At 41.5% G+C, this 16593-nt stretch overlaps 1 protein-coding gene across 1 annotated transcript in view; it reads left to right on the top strand.

The window, feature by feature from the left end:
- CDA (cytidine deaminase) overlaps nucleotides 1-15234 on the top strand; it is a 42591-nt gene extending 27357 nt beyond the window's left edge. Inside the window, exons 3-4 of the mRNA XM_069078366.1 lie at nucleotides 4570-4627; nucleotides 12698-15234. Of these exons, the coding sequence (XP_068934467.1) occupies nucleotides 4570-4627; nucleotides 12698-12811 (172 nt within the window). The 3' untranslated portion in view covers nucleotides 12812-15234. The remainder of the gene's footprint in view (nucleotides 1-4569; nucleotides 4628-12697) is intronic.
- The last annotated feature ends 1359 nt before the right edge of the window (nucleotides 15235-16593 follow it).

Genomic DNA, 16593 nt, shown 5'->3' with positions numbered 1-16593 from the left:
ATTAAGGGGAGGAGATCAGGAAAGATTTCATGTAAAAGCTGGCCTGAGCTATCTTGGAGGAAACTAGGGATTCCAAGAAGCAGAAATAAGGAAGGAGTGCATTCCAGATATGGTGGAAAGCCCCTGCAAAGTCACGGAGGTGGGAGATGGAGTGTTTGTTATGTATGAGGAAGGGCAGTAAGGTCTGTACAGCTGTACCATAAAGATCAAGAATAGAAGCAATGTATAAAAAGACTGGAAAACAGGAAAGAACTGCCTTATAAAAGGCTTTAAAAGACATAAGTTTGGATTTGGTCCTGGAGGTAATATAGGAACCACTGGAGTTTACTGAGTAGAGGAGAGACATAGGCAGAGATGTACTTAAGGAAAATCACCGAACAGTTATGTGGGGGATGGACTGGAGAGGGGAGAACCTTGAGACAGGGAGGCCAATTAGAAGGCTATTTTAATAGTTCAGACAAGAGGTGATGAAGTTGTGAACTAGGGTGGCTGCAATATGAGTAGAGAGACCTTGCCTCTCTGGTTCATTCATATCATTATTAGAAAGTAGATCTGCAGGTTCAGAGAATGTGAAAGGAAATTAGAAGAACCCCAGAGGCCATTTAGTCTTATCTGCAGCTCTAGAATAGTCCCTACATCACTATAATGGCCCTCTGAGGTTTTCAAGATGCCTTATCATCACTGGAAGCACACATTAATTCTGTGAGATGGATATCATACTTAGTATTTTCCCATATGTGCGTATGTGTATATATGTATGTATATGCACATATTTTTATAAAACTGGAGGTCAGAGAGGTTAAGAAACCGGCCCAAGGCCACACAGATAGTAAGTATAGGATGTGGGATTAGAGCTCAGATCTTTGGGCCCAGATCTCTAATTTACATACTATACCACCTTTCAAAAGGTACCTGACTAGTGGTCATCCAGCCTTTGCTTCCTGACCTCCAGCAAGGGACAACTCACTAGCTCCCAAGCATTTTATTCCCCTTTGGACAGCTCTGATTGTTAGATATTTCCTGATATCAAGCCTTGGTTTGTCTACCATCTGCATCACTAGCTTGTGATTCATGAATTATCTAGCAGAGTGACTCACTTCCTTATGAAAGAGTTCTGAACTTATGGAAAACTGGGTTACATCCCATAATCTCATCTTCTGGGTCCCTCAACTCCAGCCCTTGATATTCTTCCTCCCCTTCAAGGTCCATTTTCCCTTGAAGCCACTCTCCCCTTTACCCCACTCCAAGAAGCCTTCCTCCCAGCCCCAACTGGATATGATCTCTCCCTAGGAGTGGTGGTTAGAGGGTGCAGAGACAAGTTTAAGCTTGATATCAAGATGCACTTGCTAACAATCAGAGATAATCCAAAGTAGCCAGGGAGGTTGTACTAACCAGGGCTTTCAAGCAGCGGCTTCCCAGACAACTTGTCAAAGAAACCGTAGAGGAGAGTTTCTGCTCACGTAGAGTCTGGACTCAATGCCTGCTGAAGCTCCTTCCACCTCTGCGATGCTGCTATTCTGACTTCACAGCATTTTGCAATCTGCTTATATATGTATCCCTATTCCTTTTGTATTATTAGTTACTTATGTCCATATCTAACCTCGCTGCTGACAGGTGGAAAGAGAAATGAGAATGATTCAAGAAAATCATGAAAAGAGAGTCAACAACCTGACTGAAAAAAATAACACTTTAAAAAATAGACTAACTCAAGTGGCAAAAGAGACTCAAAAGCCAATGAGAAGAATGCCTTAAAAAGCCAAATTTGCCAGATGGAAAAAAGAATCTCAAAAGCTCACTGAGGAGAATCATTCCTTGAGAATTAGATTGGAGCAAATGGAAGCTAATGACTTTATGAGAAATCAAGATACTATAAAACAGATCAAAACAAATGAAAAAATAGAACACAATGTGAAATATCTCATTGGAAAAACCACTGACCTGGAAAATAGATCCAGGAGAGATAATTTAAAAATTATTGGACTACCTGAAAGCCATGATCAAAAAAAGAACCTAGAGGGGTGGCCAGGTAGCACAGAGAGTAAGAGCAATGGCCCCAGTGTTGGGATGACCTGGGTATCGAATACAGGCTCAGACACTTAGCACCCACCCAGAAACAACTGGCTGTGTAACCTTGAGCAAGTTACTTAACCCCAATTGCTTAGGGGCAGCCAGGTGACTCAGTGAGTAAGAGCACCGGCTCCAGTGTTGGGATGACCTGAAGATCTAATCCTGGGCTCAGATACTCAGCACCACACCCAGAAATAACTGGCCGTGTAACCTTGAGCAAGTTACTTAACCCCAATTGCTTTAAAAAAATAACCTAGAAATCATCCTTCAAGAAATTCTCAAGGAAAATTGTCCTGATGTTTTAGAATCAGAGGGCAAAATAGAAATTGAAAGAATTCACCATTCACCTCTTTAAAAAGATACCAAAAAGAAAACTCCTAGGAATATTATAGCCAGATTTCGGAGTTTCTAGATCAAGGAGAAAATATTACAACCAGCCAAGAAGAAACAATTTGAATATTGTGGAAACACATTCAAGGTAACACAGGATCTAGCAGCTTCTACATTAAGGGATCAAAGGGCTTGGAGTATGATATTCTGGAGATCAAAGGAGCTAGGATTAAAACCAAGAATCACCTACCCAGCAACACTGAGTATCATGTTTCAGGGGAAAATATAGTCATTCAATGAAATAGAGGACTTTCAAGCATTCTTGCTGAAAAAACCAGAGTTGAATAGAAAATTTGACATCCAGATACAAGAAGCATGAGAAGGTAAATAGGGAAAAGAAATCAGAAGGAACTTATCAAAGTTGAACTATTTACAAGCCTACATGGAAAAGCAATAATTGTAACTTATGAAACTTTTCTCAGTATGAGGATAATTGAGTGAAATATATATATATATGTATATATATATATATATATATGTCTATATAGGAGGGTACATGTGCATATGAATACATATGTGAGTGTGTGTATATATGTGTACAGGTATACATAGACAGAAGGCACAGGATCAGTTGAATAGTAAGGAATGATATTTAAAAGGTGAAATTGAGAGTTGAGAGAGAAATATAATGAAAGGAGATGGAAAGAGACAGAATGGGGTAAATTATCTCATATAGAAGAGGCAAAGGAAAACTATTACAATGGAGGAGAAGAACAGGAAGGCAAAAGAGAATGGGTCAATCTTACAAGAACAGGAAGGCAAAAGAGAATGGGTCAATCTTACTCTCATTGAATTTGGCTTAGGGAGGAAATGACATACATACTAAATAGGGTATCTCACACTACAGGAGAGTAGGTAGGAAGGGCATGAGGGGGAATGATGAAGGAGAGGGCAGCTTGGGGGGGAGGATAGTTAGAAGCACAGACTTTTGAAAAGGGACAGGGTCAAAGTAGAGAATAGAACAAGTGGGGGTGGGATAGGATGGAGGGAAATATAGTCAGTCTTTCACAATATATCCACTATGGAAATGTTTTACGTAATTACACATGTACAACCTATATTAAATTGCTTATCTTCCCAGTAAATGTGGGTGACAAGAAAGGAAGGGAAAGAATCTGGAATTCAAAGTTTTAAAATCAAATGTTTAAAAATTATTATTTTTTTTACATGCAACTGGGAAATAAGATATACAGGCACTGGGGTATGGAGATCCATCTTGCCATACCAGAAAGTAAGAAGGGGAATGGGGGAGAATATAGGAGAGAGCAGATTGGAGGAGGGGGTATACAGTGGGATCGCTGTTTTGTGGTGGTGGGTAGGGGAAAGACGGGGAGAAAATTTGTAACTCAAAATCTTGTGGAAATGAATGATGTAAATTAAAAATAAACATAAAATTTAATTTAAAAAAACCAAACATTTATTAAGCACCTGCTATGTAGAAGATAGTATCCTTGGTGCTAGGAATACTGACCCCCCCCCAAAAAAAAAAACAAAGGAAATAATCTCTGCTGTTACCTTATATTCTAAGGGGAGAGAGGGAGATACATGTCCATAAGTAAAGGTATATAATAGCTAACATTTATATAGCACTTATGATGTGTTAGGCACTATGCCAAATGCTTTGCAAATATAATCTCATTTAATCCTCACAACAACCCTGGAAGGTAGGTGCTATTAATATGCCCATTTTACAGAGGAGGCAACAGGTTAAGTAACTGGCCCAGGGTCACACAGCTAGTAAGTGTCTGATCCAAATCTGAACTCGGGTCTTTCTGATTTCATGCCCGGTGTGCTATCCTCTGTGCCACCCCGCTGCTTCGTATACAAAATTATTTCCAGAGGAAAGAATACTAATTACTGGCACAATCTGAAAAGGCCTTGTGGAGAAGGCAGTACCTGAATTGCCCTTTAATGGAATCTCAGGTCTCTGGTGGGAAGGGGAGAATATCAAAGAAAGGAGAACATTCTAGGCATTGAGGACCCCTTGTACAAAGGCACTAAGTTAAAAGATAGACTAGCAGCACCTAGGTCAGTTTGTCTGGTTCAATGAACCATTAGGGAGTTATGTCAGTGAACTAATTAATTGATGGATTCTGTGCTTTGCTTTCCCAGTAATTTGAAGGATGACTTTATTGCACCATGTGGAGCCTGCAGACAAGTGATGAGAGAGGTGAGTTTTACCTACTTTGGAATCTTCCAGACTACATGAGCAGTAGCTCCTCAGCCTTCTGGAATAATGAGGGTCAGAGGACCTGAGTTCAAAACCCGACTCTGATACTTTTGTCCTGTGTGGACTTGGACAAGTCACTTAAACATCTATGGTCTCAGCTTTATCATCTGTCTATAGCACACTCTCCTGGGGCTCACTTCCCCGATTCACATTTGTTCTTTGGGGTCCCAGAGGGGAAGGGCTCTAGAATAACCATGACAGATTAGGTTTCTAGTATTCTAGCTCATGACTGCCTACTGGTTTCCTTTTCATTGATATCAGTCAACTAGACTTCAATGAACTTTTAGAAAAAAATATTTACCAAAATAGTATAGTAAGAATAGTTTGCATACAACATTTCCCCCCCAAAATTTGTGGTTCTTGTACACAAATACCCACAGAACCCAGGGGAAAAGTAGGTTTAAATTCAAGATATGCTAGTAAGGCATACATCTTCTCTCCACACCTAGCTAAAGTGGAAAACTCACAACCACTGGTTCCTGGAAGTTCTTATTCTGTGGTTCAAGGGGTAAATACTCCTTGAAACTACATCTTCCCTTGGGTGACTATCTTTCTGTATCCATATGTTTCTATGCTTGTCCATATTTGTCCTTGCTATGTACCTCTCTGCTCCCAGCTGGATGTGTTGTCAGAGGCAGTCATGTGTCCATGGCCAATATGACCATGTGGGAGACTTGATAGCCTCCATTCTCCTTTGACTCCTTCAGGACATCAGCCTTAACTCTGTCACCTCCAAGAGAGGAGGTGGAAGACCAAAGGCACAGACTAGCCTTTCCTTTCTCAGGGGACCATCTATTTGCCTTTGGCAGTCCTCTGAGTTGCCAGCTATATGCCTGACCCCCTGTTGTTCTCCTCTCTCCAATGACATGGTCAATGGAGAAGAGCATAGAAGAGAAACAGAGATAGAAACCTATGCTAAGAGTGATTCTCTCTTGGGGACCTAAATCTGGAGTCTGTCGCTGCTGGTCCACTGCTTGACCAGCCTGTTTTATACAAAGAAGCAACCAACCACAAGATGTTTCCTGTGTGGTATTATCTGCCTTTCCATCCAGTGACCAAAAATCCTATGATCTTTTCAAATGACTTAAGATTTGTCCACACGTTGTGATGAGGTTGTAGAGAAATTCTTTTAATACCTAGTTTACTCTGTTGATTAATTGATTCAATTAAGGTGTCTGTACCTTCAATAACTGCATTAATTGAAATGGAGGAAGAAATCCCCACTCATATATGTAAACAATCTCTAAGGTCTCTTCCAGTTCTAAAAGTACAGTCCTGCCATCTTTGCCCCTTAAGGTTTGGAGGCATCTGTCTTCATTTTCAAAAGGCATGACAACCAAAATAGTTAATGACATCTTAGGCAGTGTCTATGGAAGTCTACTATCCAGAAGAAGAGGTTCCACTATCTACTCCCCTGACCAGACCCCATCTTGAGTACTTGTCATGAAGTCTGAGCAATACATTTTAGAAAGGACTCAGATAAACTGGGTCAAATCCGAAGAAAGACAGCCAGAATGGGGAAAGGACTTAAAGTCATGTCCTCTGAGGATTGCTTGAAAAAGATCTTGGGGCACGTGATCCCTGTTTCTCAACTTGTGACATAGAGTCAAGAGGAAGAGGAGTTCTGCTTTCCCCAGAAGACAGGACAGGAACCAACAAGGAGAAGCTGTCAGAGATGGATTTAAGCTCAGTCTAAAGAGAAAATTCCTGATAATCAGAACTGCACAGAAATGGAATGGGTACGACCTGGGAGATTGTAGATTACCCATACCTAGGAATCTTCAGACAGAGACAAGGTGTTAACTTGTCAGGAATGTTGTCTCAGACTGAGCCATACCCAGAAATTATTTTGCCTTGGACAGAATCAGTTGGAGGTAGAGAAGGAGATTGCATCAGCACTGACTCAGGGGACAGATCTACCAAAACGGCAATCCTATCCAGAAAGGAGTGACCCTTATAAATTCTCCCCTCCTTGCACCCCCACTGGGAGTTGAGACAATCCAGGGAAAGGATGCTATGTGAGGGGACCCTGGAATGGGATCAAGCAAGGGGCCAGGTTGACAATGGACTGTGAGGAGTGAGGACAATGGTCTGGAGGCTTATACAGAAGACATGGACCCCAAAACTAATCTCTCCAATGCCAACACCCAGGACAACATGCTGCCTCCCCATTTTCAGCTCTCTGTTCAGGTCAGACTTTGTCTCAATGCCTTCTAAGGTTTTGTCCAACACTTAGATTCTATGAGATAATGACCTTCAACATCTGCAAACAAGATAAATTTCTTTGCTAATTCTGTGAAGCAAAACCTTGCTGTCTTTGCTATTAAAAACAAACAATTTGAACCTTGATGCCATTACCCCCCCCTTTAAAGAGGGAGAAACTGAGGCATAGTAATGCCATGAGCCTGAAATCATCATAGAAGCAGGTGTGATGAGCACTGCAAGTCCCTGAGGCTATTTAGCCCAATTACTCTCTGTGCCCTCCATACCCATTAGTTGTTGGCATGGGAGATAGGGTCAGATGAATAAGCTTCAGGAAAAAAAAATACCACACTGGGGAAAAAAATTCAAATAAAAACCAAAGAGAATCCTAAGCCAGGGACTTGACATCTCAATCTTGGCTCTGGCCGCACTTGGGCTTGGCCCTGGCCCTGGTCCTAGGGCACAGCCTGCAAAATGGAAAAATTCCCTTCCTGAAAGCGATCCGTAAAAGCCCAGGTGACAGATTTGGCCTGGCAATAATTCCATGATTTGGACAGCAGTGTGTATGCAGTATTTACTGCAGATTAGAAATATATCTGCCTCTCTGTTGGTCCACGGAAGGTATGTGAACAGCTGCCTGGAGATGCTACCAGGCAGTTTAGGAGGAGAAAAGCCTAGCAGAAGAGAAAGGACTCTTTGTTTTTAATGCCATGAGTTTTAAAGTTACTTCCAGTTCTGACATTCTATGTTCTTGCGTCCCTTTTAGCATTAATGTTCTGTGTTCTGATGCCACTTTGCCTCTGAAATTTTGTTCTCCAATTTGAATGCATCTGAGTGCTGAGATCAGAACAGCTGACATCTGTACATCAGTTCAGCTGACACTGAGATCAGTTCAGCTGAAACAAAGGAAAATCAGCATTTCCAGGAGGGGGCATGGCTTACCAGGGTCATGGAACAAGGCTTCCTAAAAATGATGTCATCACTGTGGATGACTCCAGCTTCTTACTGACTTCCTCCCCTCCTAGACTTGGAAGTGGGTGGTGCTTGGGGGCAGAGAGAAATGTGCACATGGTATTAGTAGTACTAATGATAGTGGTCATTTATCTAGCACACTAAGGTTTGCAAAGCACTTTGCAGTTTGTTTTTATTGAATTTGACACAAATTAAAATCCTGAGACAGAATCTCTGAGTAGTTAATAATCAATTTACTAATTAGGCTAGCCAACCATCGATAAATTGGTGGCCAGTGGTTTCTGTCGGTAACCAAAGACCCAAGGGAGGCTCTGAAATGCCTTAAACACCTTCTGAAAGGGGATTCTGTTGACAAGTGAAACTCAACTTTAATTGGTGGACATTTAGGGGAGGTGGGCTAAAAGTCTTCAGCTCCTCCTGCTGAGAATATGACTTGATCATGAGACTTGGCAGCTACCAGTGATCTGGGCAGGGGAATCCATCTCCATCCAGGCTATTTTTTTACTTCATGAATTGGCTCACTTTAAACTCTAATGGAGGGAACCAAGAACAGGGGTTCCTTCCCTCAGAGCAAGGGCTCCCCCAGAATGGATTTTGTTTATATTCTAAACAGAAATTAGGGTCTCCTATTTGGGTGAGCATGTTCTTTGAGGGCTAGGAGCAATCTCTTCAATCAGCCATACCCTTGAGAGACTGACTGACCTTAACAGAAGTTGTGCCTTTATAGAAAATAAAAGGAAAAAAAGTGGATCACCATTAATAATTAGTTATTAATGCAATAGTACAATTCTCTCAAATTTGTCTTGTTGGATCCAGCTTAGTCTGTCAAGAGGGGCAGGCTAGGTGGCACAGTGGATAGAGTGCCAGGTCTAGAATCAGGAAGGCTCATCTTCCTGAGTTCAAATCTAGCCTCAGACATTTACTGGCTGTATGTCCCTGGATAAGTCACTTCACTGTTTGCCTCAGTTCTTCATCTGTAAAATGAGTTGGGAAAGGAAATGGCAAACCACTCCAGTATCTGCCAAGAAAACCTTATCCAAGTCATTGATAAGAAAGTGAGACAGCACAAGACAAATTAGAGGCTCAGTGACCACTGGATGGGTTTGCGGTAAGAGGGAGTCTTGTTCGGGTATGGGTCATCTGTAAATGGGTTGGACTAGATGACCTTGGAAGCCCCTTCCAACTCAGAGATTGTGACCACAGCTGTGACCACTGTGGAATATTGAAGAGCATTGTTCTGGGGCTACCTAAATGCATGCTAGAAGTTCCTGGCATTTTTCACATTCTCAATAACTACTTCTGGGACCACATTAGTACAAACTTCCCACATATAACCCCATTCCTCTAGAAGAGGTTAATTCTATGACCTGTTAACATGGTAAGTTGAAGAGCCTAAGAGAGCCACAGTGAGGAAGCTGGTCATAGGGTCATAGATTCAGTGCTAGAAGGGACCTTAAGACTATCTAGTCCAGCCCCCTCATTTTACAGCTAAGGAAACTGAGACCCAAAAAGCTGATACAAAAAGTCAAATAGTTTGTAAGTAGCAAAACCAGGATTTGTCTTCAAAGCCCAAGCTCTTTCCCCTCTACTGCTCAAGGGAAATGTTTCCTGAGCAATTGTTCCACAATTCCTCCAATCAGAATCAGCATTTAGCTAGTTTATTTAAGAATACAGAGGGTGGTTATTTCTGCCTCTTGCACAGAGAAGAAGGGAACTCACCTAAATCAGTCTCTGTCCAACAAAGCACTGGAGGGGGTTGCCATTTACTTCTCTTTGTGGAGCTGCTGGAGTTTCCCCTTTCATAGGTATTCTGCGTGCTCTGTCAGTGTGCTGACCTGCTAGCGAAGGGAGTAAGAGGTGATAGAAGGCATGAGGGTGAGGTTGTAGTGTATCTGTCTGCCGACCCCCTAGGTCATACACTCATAGAGTCAAAACAGTTCATTTTATAGTTGGAGAAACTGAGATATAGTGCAGAATCATCCACATAGTGTCAGAGGTGGCCTATGTACCCTGGCCGTGCTTGGAACCACTCCCAATGTCAATTCAGTGAGAGGTTGAATATGTATGTGGGCATACACTCTACCCCATCTCTAGGATCAGGTAAGCCCTTAATATTACCCATCATTTGGGTGAGGAGTAGTCCCAAGGGATCAAATGTCCTTTGTCTAAAACTTGTACTGGGGGGTGGAGCCAAGATGGTGGCATAAAAGCAGGGACTCATTTGAGATCCCCCCCAAACCCCTCCAAATACTGTAAGAAATTATTCTAAACAAATTCTAGAGCAGCAGAATCCACAAAACGACAGTGAAACAAATTTCTAGCCCAAGACAACCTGGAAGGCCGACAGGAAAGGTTTTTTGTACCAGGTTGAGAGAGGAGCACAGTCCAGCACATAATGCACCAGCACAGCTAAGGCCCCAGCAAACCCAGAGTAGGCCTCAGGGTTCTGAATCACTGGCAGTGGAAGTTTCCAGACTTCTCAAGACACAAAGGCCAAAGACAACTTAGAAGGCTATTAGGTTCCACTTCTGGGGTGGCAGCAGCAGCTGCTTCTGGAACTCTTGACCCACAGATGGTGAGGAGATCAAGCAGCTGATCAGAGAGGGATTGCAAGGACCTCTTTGCTGGCACTGTGGCAGGATTCTCTTTCTTTGCCTGTGACTAGATCTGGGTTACAGTCCTGGAACCAGGAGGAACACTGGCGTGGTGGAGCTTGTGATAGAGAGGGAATCCTCACAGTTCCAAGGGAAAAAAGAGTGCTTGTGGTCACTCACAGACCAGAGCACAGGCCAGGAGAAGAGTAAACACCTCTCCTTTGATCATACCACCTTGGAAGAAGTGTGAATTTATAGGTCCCTAGAAGCATCTCTGAAAACAGCTGCACAAAACCCCTGAAGCTTTGGATAGTACACCCTCCATACTGGAAGCAGAGTCCTACTTTAACAGAGCTAACAGACTATAGACTCTTACTTTGGTGATAAAGAAGATCAAAACATACAACCAGAAGAAGACAAGAAACTCAAAACTCCTACATCCAAAGCCTTCAAGAAAAATATGACTTGGTCTCAGGCCATGGAAGAGCTCAAAAAGGTTTTTGAAAATCAAGTAAGAGAAATAGAGGAAAAATTGGGAAGAGAAATGAGAGAGATGCAAGAAAATCATGAAAAAAAATGAGCTAATACCTTGCTAAAGGAGACCCAAAATAATACTGAAGAAAATAACACCTTTAAAAAATAGACTAACCCAAATGGTAAATGAGGTCCAAAAAGCCGATGAGGAGAAGACCTTAAAAAGTAGAATTGGTTAAATGGAAAAAGATGTTGAAAAGCTCACTGAAGAAAATAATTCCTTAAAAATTAGAATGGGGCAAATGGAACCTAATGATTCTATGAGAAATCAAGAAATTATAAAACAAAACCAAAAGAATGAAAAAAAATAGAAGATAATGTGAAATATCTCATTGGAAATACAACTGACCTGGAAAATAGATCTAGGAGAGATAATTTAAAAATTATTGGGCTACCTGAAAGCTGTGATCAAAAAGAAAGCCTAGATATCATCTTTCATGAAATTATCAAGGGAAATTGTCCTGCTATTCTAAAACCAGAGGGTAAAATAGAAATTGAAAAAATCTACCAATCACCTCCTGAAAGAGATCCCAAAAGGAAAACTCCTTGGAATGTTGTAGCCAAATTCCAGAGTTCCCAGGTGAAGGAGAAAATATTGCAAGCAATCAGAAAGAAAAAATTCAAGTATTATGGAAATACAATCAGGATAACACAAGATTTAGCAGATTCTACATTAAGGGATCAGAAGACTTGGAAAATGATATTCTGGAGGTCAAAGGAGCTAGAATTAAAACCAAGAATCACCTACCCAACAAAAGTGAGTATAATCCTTCAGTGGGGAAAATGGATATTCAATTAAATAGAGGACTTTCAAGCATTCTTGATGAAAAGACCAGATCTGAATAGAAAATTTGACTTTCAAATGTCGATGGAGAGCACAGGGTGAGTTGAATATGAAGGGATGATATCTAAAAAATAAAATTAAGGGGTGAGAGGAATGTACTAGGAGAAGAAGAAAGGAAGAGGTAGAATGGGGGTAAATTATCAAACATAAAAGAGGCAAGAAAAAGCTTTTACAGTGGAGGGGAAGAGGGGGGAGATGAGAGGGCATGAATGAACTTTATTCTCATCAGATTTGGCTTAACAAGAGAACAATATACACACTCAATTGTGTGTATAATCTATCTTACCCTACAGGAAAGTAGGGGGGAAGAGGATAAGAGACAGGGGTGATTGAAGGGAGGGCAGATTGGGGGAGGGTGTATGTAATCTGAAGCAAACACTTTTGAGGTGGGATAGGGTCAAAGGAGAGAAAGAATAAATAGGGGGGAGGAATAGGATGGAAGGAAATATAGTCTTTCACAACATGAATTATGGAAGCATGACTGCACATATATAACCTATATCAAGTTGCTTGCCTTCTTGGTGAGGGTGGATGGGGAGGGAGGAAGGGAGAGAATTTGAAACTCAAAAGTTTACAAAAACAAAGTTTACATGCAACTGGGAAGTAAGATATACACACAATGCAGTATAGAAATCTATCTTACCTTACAGGAAAATAGAAGAGAAGGGGATAAGAGAGAGGGCTAGTAATATAAGGGAGGCAGATTGGGGGAAGGGCAGAATGCACCCCATCTTGGGGTGTGGGAGGAAAGAGATGGGTGGAAAATTTAGAACCCAAATCTTGTGGAAGTGAAAGTCGAAAACTAAAAATTAATTTCAAAAGATGTGCTAAATGTGCCTTTTGGTCTTTTTGTATCTTTTTTAGTTTGGAAAATATTGGTATGTCTACATGACAAAAGCAGATGGTACATATGAAGTCAAGATGGTCCATGAACTACTGCCTCGATCATTTGGACCAGAGGACCTGAAGAAGAACTAGTGAACCCTGATGATGGAATTACTCAACTGAGAGCCTTTTCAACCACCCAGGAGGAGATTCGCTCTCAGTATTGTCCAGTACCTTCATCCCCAGATCAAGATTGATGTGAAATAACCCTAGTGCTGAGTAGGTCCCAAGCACTGACTGCTTTTGCATTTCCTGTTCAGTCTAAGGACCTCTACCATTTATGTTTGAAGTGCCTTGAACATACTCTATGGTGATAGTAGAGAGAACAGCAACCTGGGAGTCAAGACCTGTGCTGTATTCCTGGCTCTGCCTCTAACTTCCTATGTGTCCTTATAATAGTCATTTAGCCTCTCCAGGCCTCAAGTTTCCTTTTCTTTCAAATTAGAATGTTGACCCAAATCAGGGGCTCTTAATTTTGTTTATGTCCTGGACCCCTTGGGCAGTCTGGTGAAGCCTATGGACCCTTTCTTAAAAGAATGTTTTTAAATGTACATAATAAAATACATAGTATTACCAAAAAAACCAATTATATTGAAATAGTAATAGCAAAATATTTTTTAAAAAAAAGTTCACAAAGCCCAGGTTAAGAATCTTTGACCTAGGTAGTCTCCAAGGTTATTTCCAACTCAAACATTCTGTGTGTTAAGATCCATTCTCTGTGTTACAGTTCAGCTCTAACATTCTATGTTCTCCAGTTTCTACGGTTCTCAGACCCTCCCTAGAAACTGTAGTCTTCATTGAAACCAGGTGCCAATCAGGAATCTGGCTGAAAGCCAAGATGTATTTCCCTGTTTCCACCTTCTATGGTGGATGGGGTCATTAAGTAATGTAAAGGAATTATCCAGTTACTATATTAATTCTGCTTAGCTGGAACAAAAATAATCACCCTTTGGTGGCAAACCTCTTCTGATGACTTTAGTGGGAGCTAAGGGGTCCAAAGTCACTGTATTCATGGCTTGAGTCCAGTTTCTTCTCTGGATGCCATACCTCATAATCAGTGAGCACCTTCCCACCCACACCAAAGCCAAAATCAGAAGGTGAGAGCCCTCCCCAGTTGTCACTCAAACAATCCAAAACCCAACAACTAAGAAAGGACATATAGCCCTGACATTTAAGTGACAAATGTCAGGGCTCCAGGTCCTTTCTGGGTTGTCATATATTATAATTTGCATTGTCTTACACTGGTCCCATCCAACTCCAAGCTTTGGAGGAAGATGATTCTAGTAACAGTGCTGCTGTACTGACATATCATTACATCAATTTATCTTCTGGTTGTCTTGACCTATCCTCTGCTGATTCTGCATTGTGGTTTTCTTATGTCCATCTTCTTCCTGTAGCATCTGGCTAATTTCATGCACTAGTCCCAAGGACCAAGGACTACCTAACTTTTCCATCTGTCATTTCTTTTCCTGAATCCTTGATAATAATTTACTTGGAGTATTACATTGTGAAAGTCAATGAAGTTATTGTGAATATCATGGGAGGGGCCTCAATCAGCCTCTGCTCACTCCAGCCTGTACCTAGTTTAGCCATTTGGCCACCTTAATACTCCCCTCTCTTAACAAATCCAACAGAATCAGGATAATCAACAAGCAAGCATTTATTAAGAGCCTCCTCTGCCAGGCACCGTGCAAAGGGCTGGGGATACAACGAAAGGCGAAGAGTAGGCCCTGCCCTCAAGGAGCTCACAGTCTAACGGGGGAGACGACATACAACTATGTACAAATAAGAGAGGGTAAATTGCTGGTAGTCTCTGAGGACGGCACCAAGATTATGGAGGACTGGACTGGGGTAGGGACCTGTGATTTCATTGCTATAGTGAACACATAGATAAGGAAATTCCTTCTATGAAGGCAGGTTAGTCCCTTCCCTGCAACTTTATAGTGTCAGAGAATAGTTTGGGGCATGGAGGGGTTAAGGAATTTGCTTAGGCTTCCACAGAGGTAGACTTTAAATTCAGATCATCCTGTTTTCAAAGCTAGACACCTTTCTACTATACAGCTTTGCCTCAACAAATGTAAAAGAGTAAATAATTATTTTACAGAAGATACATAGTACATGGTCTACAATCCCAAACTGGTCTCCAGGTATCAACCTGCATCATTTCCCAATATATCATTTTACCTGTCATTTCCTCCTGCAGTTGCCATGAGATTGCTCTTCACATACTTTATGTTTTTTTTTTTGTTTTTGAGATGCAGTCAGGGTTAAGTGACTGGCCCAGGGTCACACAGCTAGTACATGTCCAAGATTAGATTTTAACTTGGGTCCTCCTGGCTCCAGGGTTGATGCTCTATCCACTGCTCCATCTAGCTGCACTGCCCCCCTCCCCCATGTACTTTAGAGGAAGGGATGGGAAGGAGGGAAAAAATTTTGGAACTCAGTATTTTGTTAAAATGAATGTTAAAAATTTTCTTTACATATAATTGGAAAAATAAAATACTATTTTTTGAAAAGGAGCATTGTTGGGTCCCTACTGTTAGGTAAGTATATGTACATTCCAGCCCCATGAACATGACATCATTGGCTGTCCAGAAGATACCTTGGATGGTGCCTATAACACAATGATCTACAGTGTGACTGTCCTGGCCTTCCTCCCCTTCTGACAATAGGTACTTTGTATTTGTCTTTGGAGGCAATACTGACCAAGTATAAGCCCAACTCCTTCCCAACATGATAAAGGAGCCATTTGCATCAAAGAGAATCCTAGTGAACCAACAGGTTGCTCCTGGTAGAGCCTTTGAAACCATTCCGCCACCAACCAGACTACAGATAATTACAAACTGCAGTAGGGTCTCTGATCCCCCTCTTCACTTTGGAGTCCATTAGGCTGGAGTCTGAGCTTTCACATAAACACAATGGAACCCTTGAACATAGGACTGGGGAAAAGGGGTCTGCTCAAATCTTCACCATAACACAACACAGACTGCCCTAGAAGAGGCAGGTTTTCCTTTGGGGTCCCAGAAATCAACCAAGTGCTAGACTTCATCCTAAAACCATCTGGAAGCTTCATGTACTCTACATTCCTGCCAAACTATACTACATGCTATTCTCCAAACTTGGCATTCCATTATCCACCTCCAACGCTCGCTCTCTCTCTCTCTCTCTCTCTCTCTCTCTCTCTCTCTCTCTCTCTCCCTTTTTTCTTCCTTCCCCCCAAGTTATCATACATATTATGATCTGTTTACATATTTCATTCCACTAATCCTGGAGTTTTTAACCATGTCAATGTCCTGGCCCCCTTTGCCAATCTGTTGATACTTGCAGACCTCTTCTCAAAAGGATGTCTTTAAATATATGAAACAAAATACAAAGGCTCACAAAGGAAACCAATTATATTGAAATGTAGTTATCAAAATATTGTTTTAAAAATAAGCATACAGATTCCAATCTAAGAACTCCTTCAGGCCTAGTAGAATGTAAGCCCCCAGGACAGAGACTGGTTTGTTTTGTTTTTATATCCTGGCACTCAGCATGGGGCACTGCATACTGTAAGCATGTTGGGCTAGATTGAGGCACAGCTTAGCCAAAGTAAACACAGGTGGTGAAGAGCCAAAAGTCCATCATATCATCCTATACCTTTAGTTCTAAAGAGGATTTAATGCAAAAGAATCATCCAAGATGCTTTCTACTCATGTTCTCCCCCCACTGGGATTGATCTGGCTGTGGACCCCATGCCCGGTTAATATAATAAACTACTGGCAACTATGGAAAGTGTTTAATTAAGGCATTAGGCTTCTCACAGGCATTTTAACAGGGGCCTTCTGGAGACACTGTGCTTTAACCCAATAAAACAACTCTCAGTGGGGAAATTC

The sequence above is a fragment of the Petaurus breviceps genome, unplaced genomic scaffold (assembly GCF_028583685.1).
Source record: "Petaurus breviceps papuanus isolate PSGF00001 unplaced genomic scaffold, PetGlider_PUasm1.0 91041, whole genome shotgun sequence".
NCBI lineage: Eukaryota > Metazoa > Chordata > Mammalia > Diprotodontia > Petauridae > Petaurus > Petaurus breviceps.
Note: the sequence above shows the minus strand (reverse complement) of the source record. Positions and strands in the feature narration are given on the sequence as shown.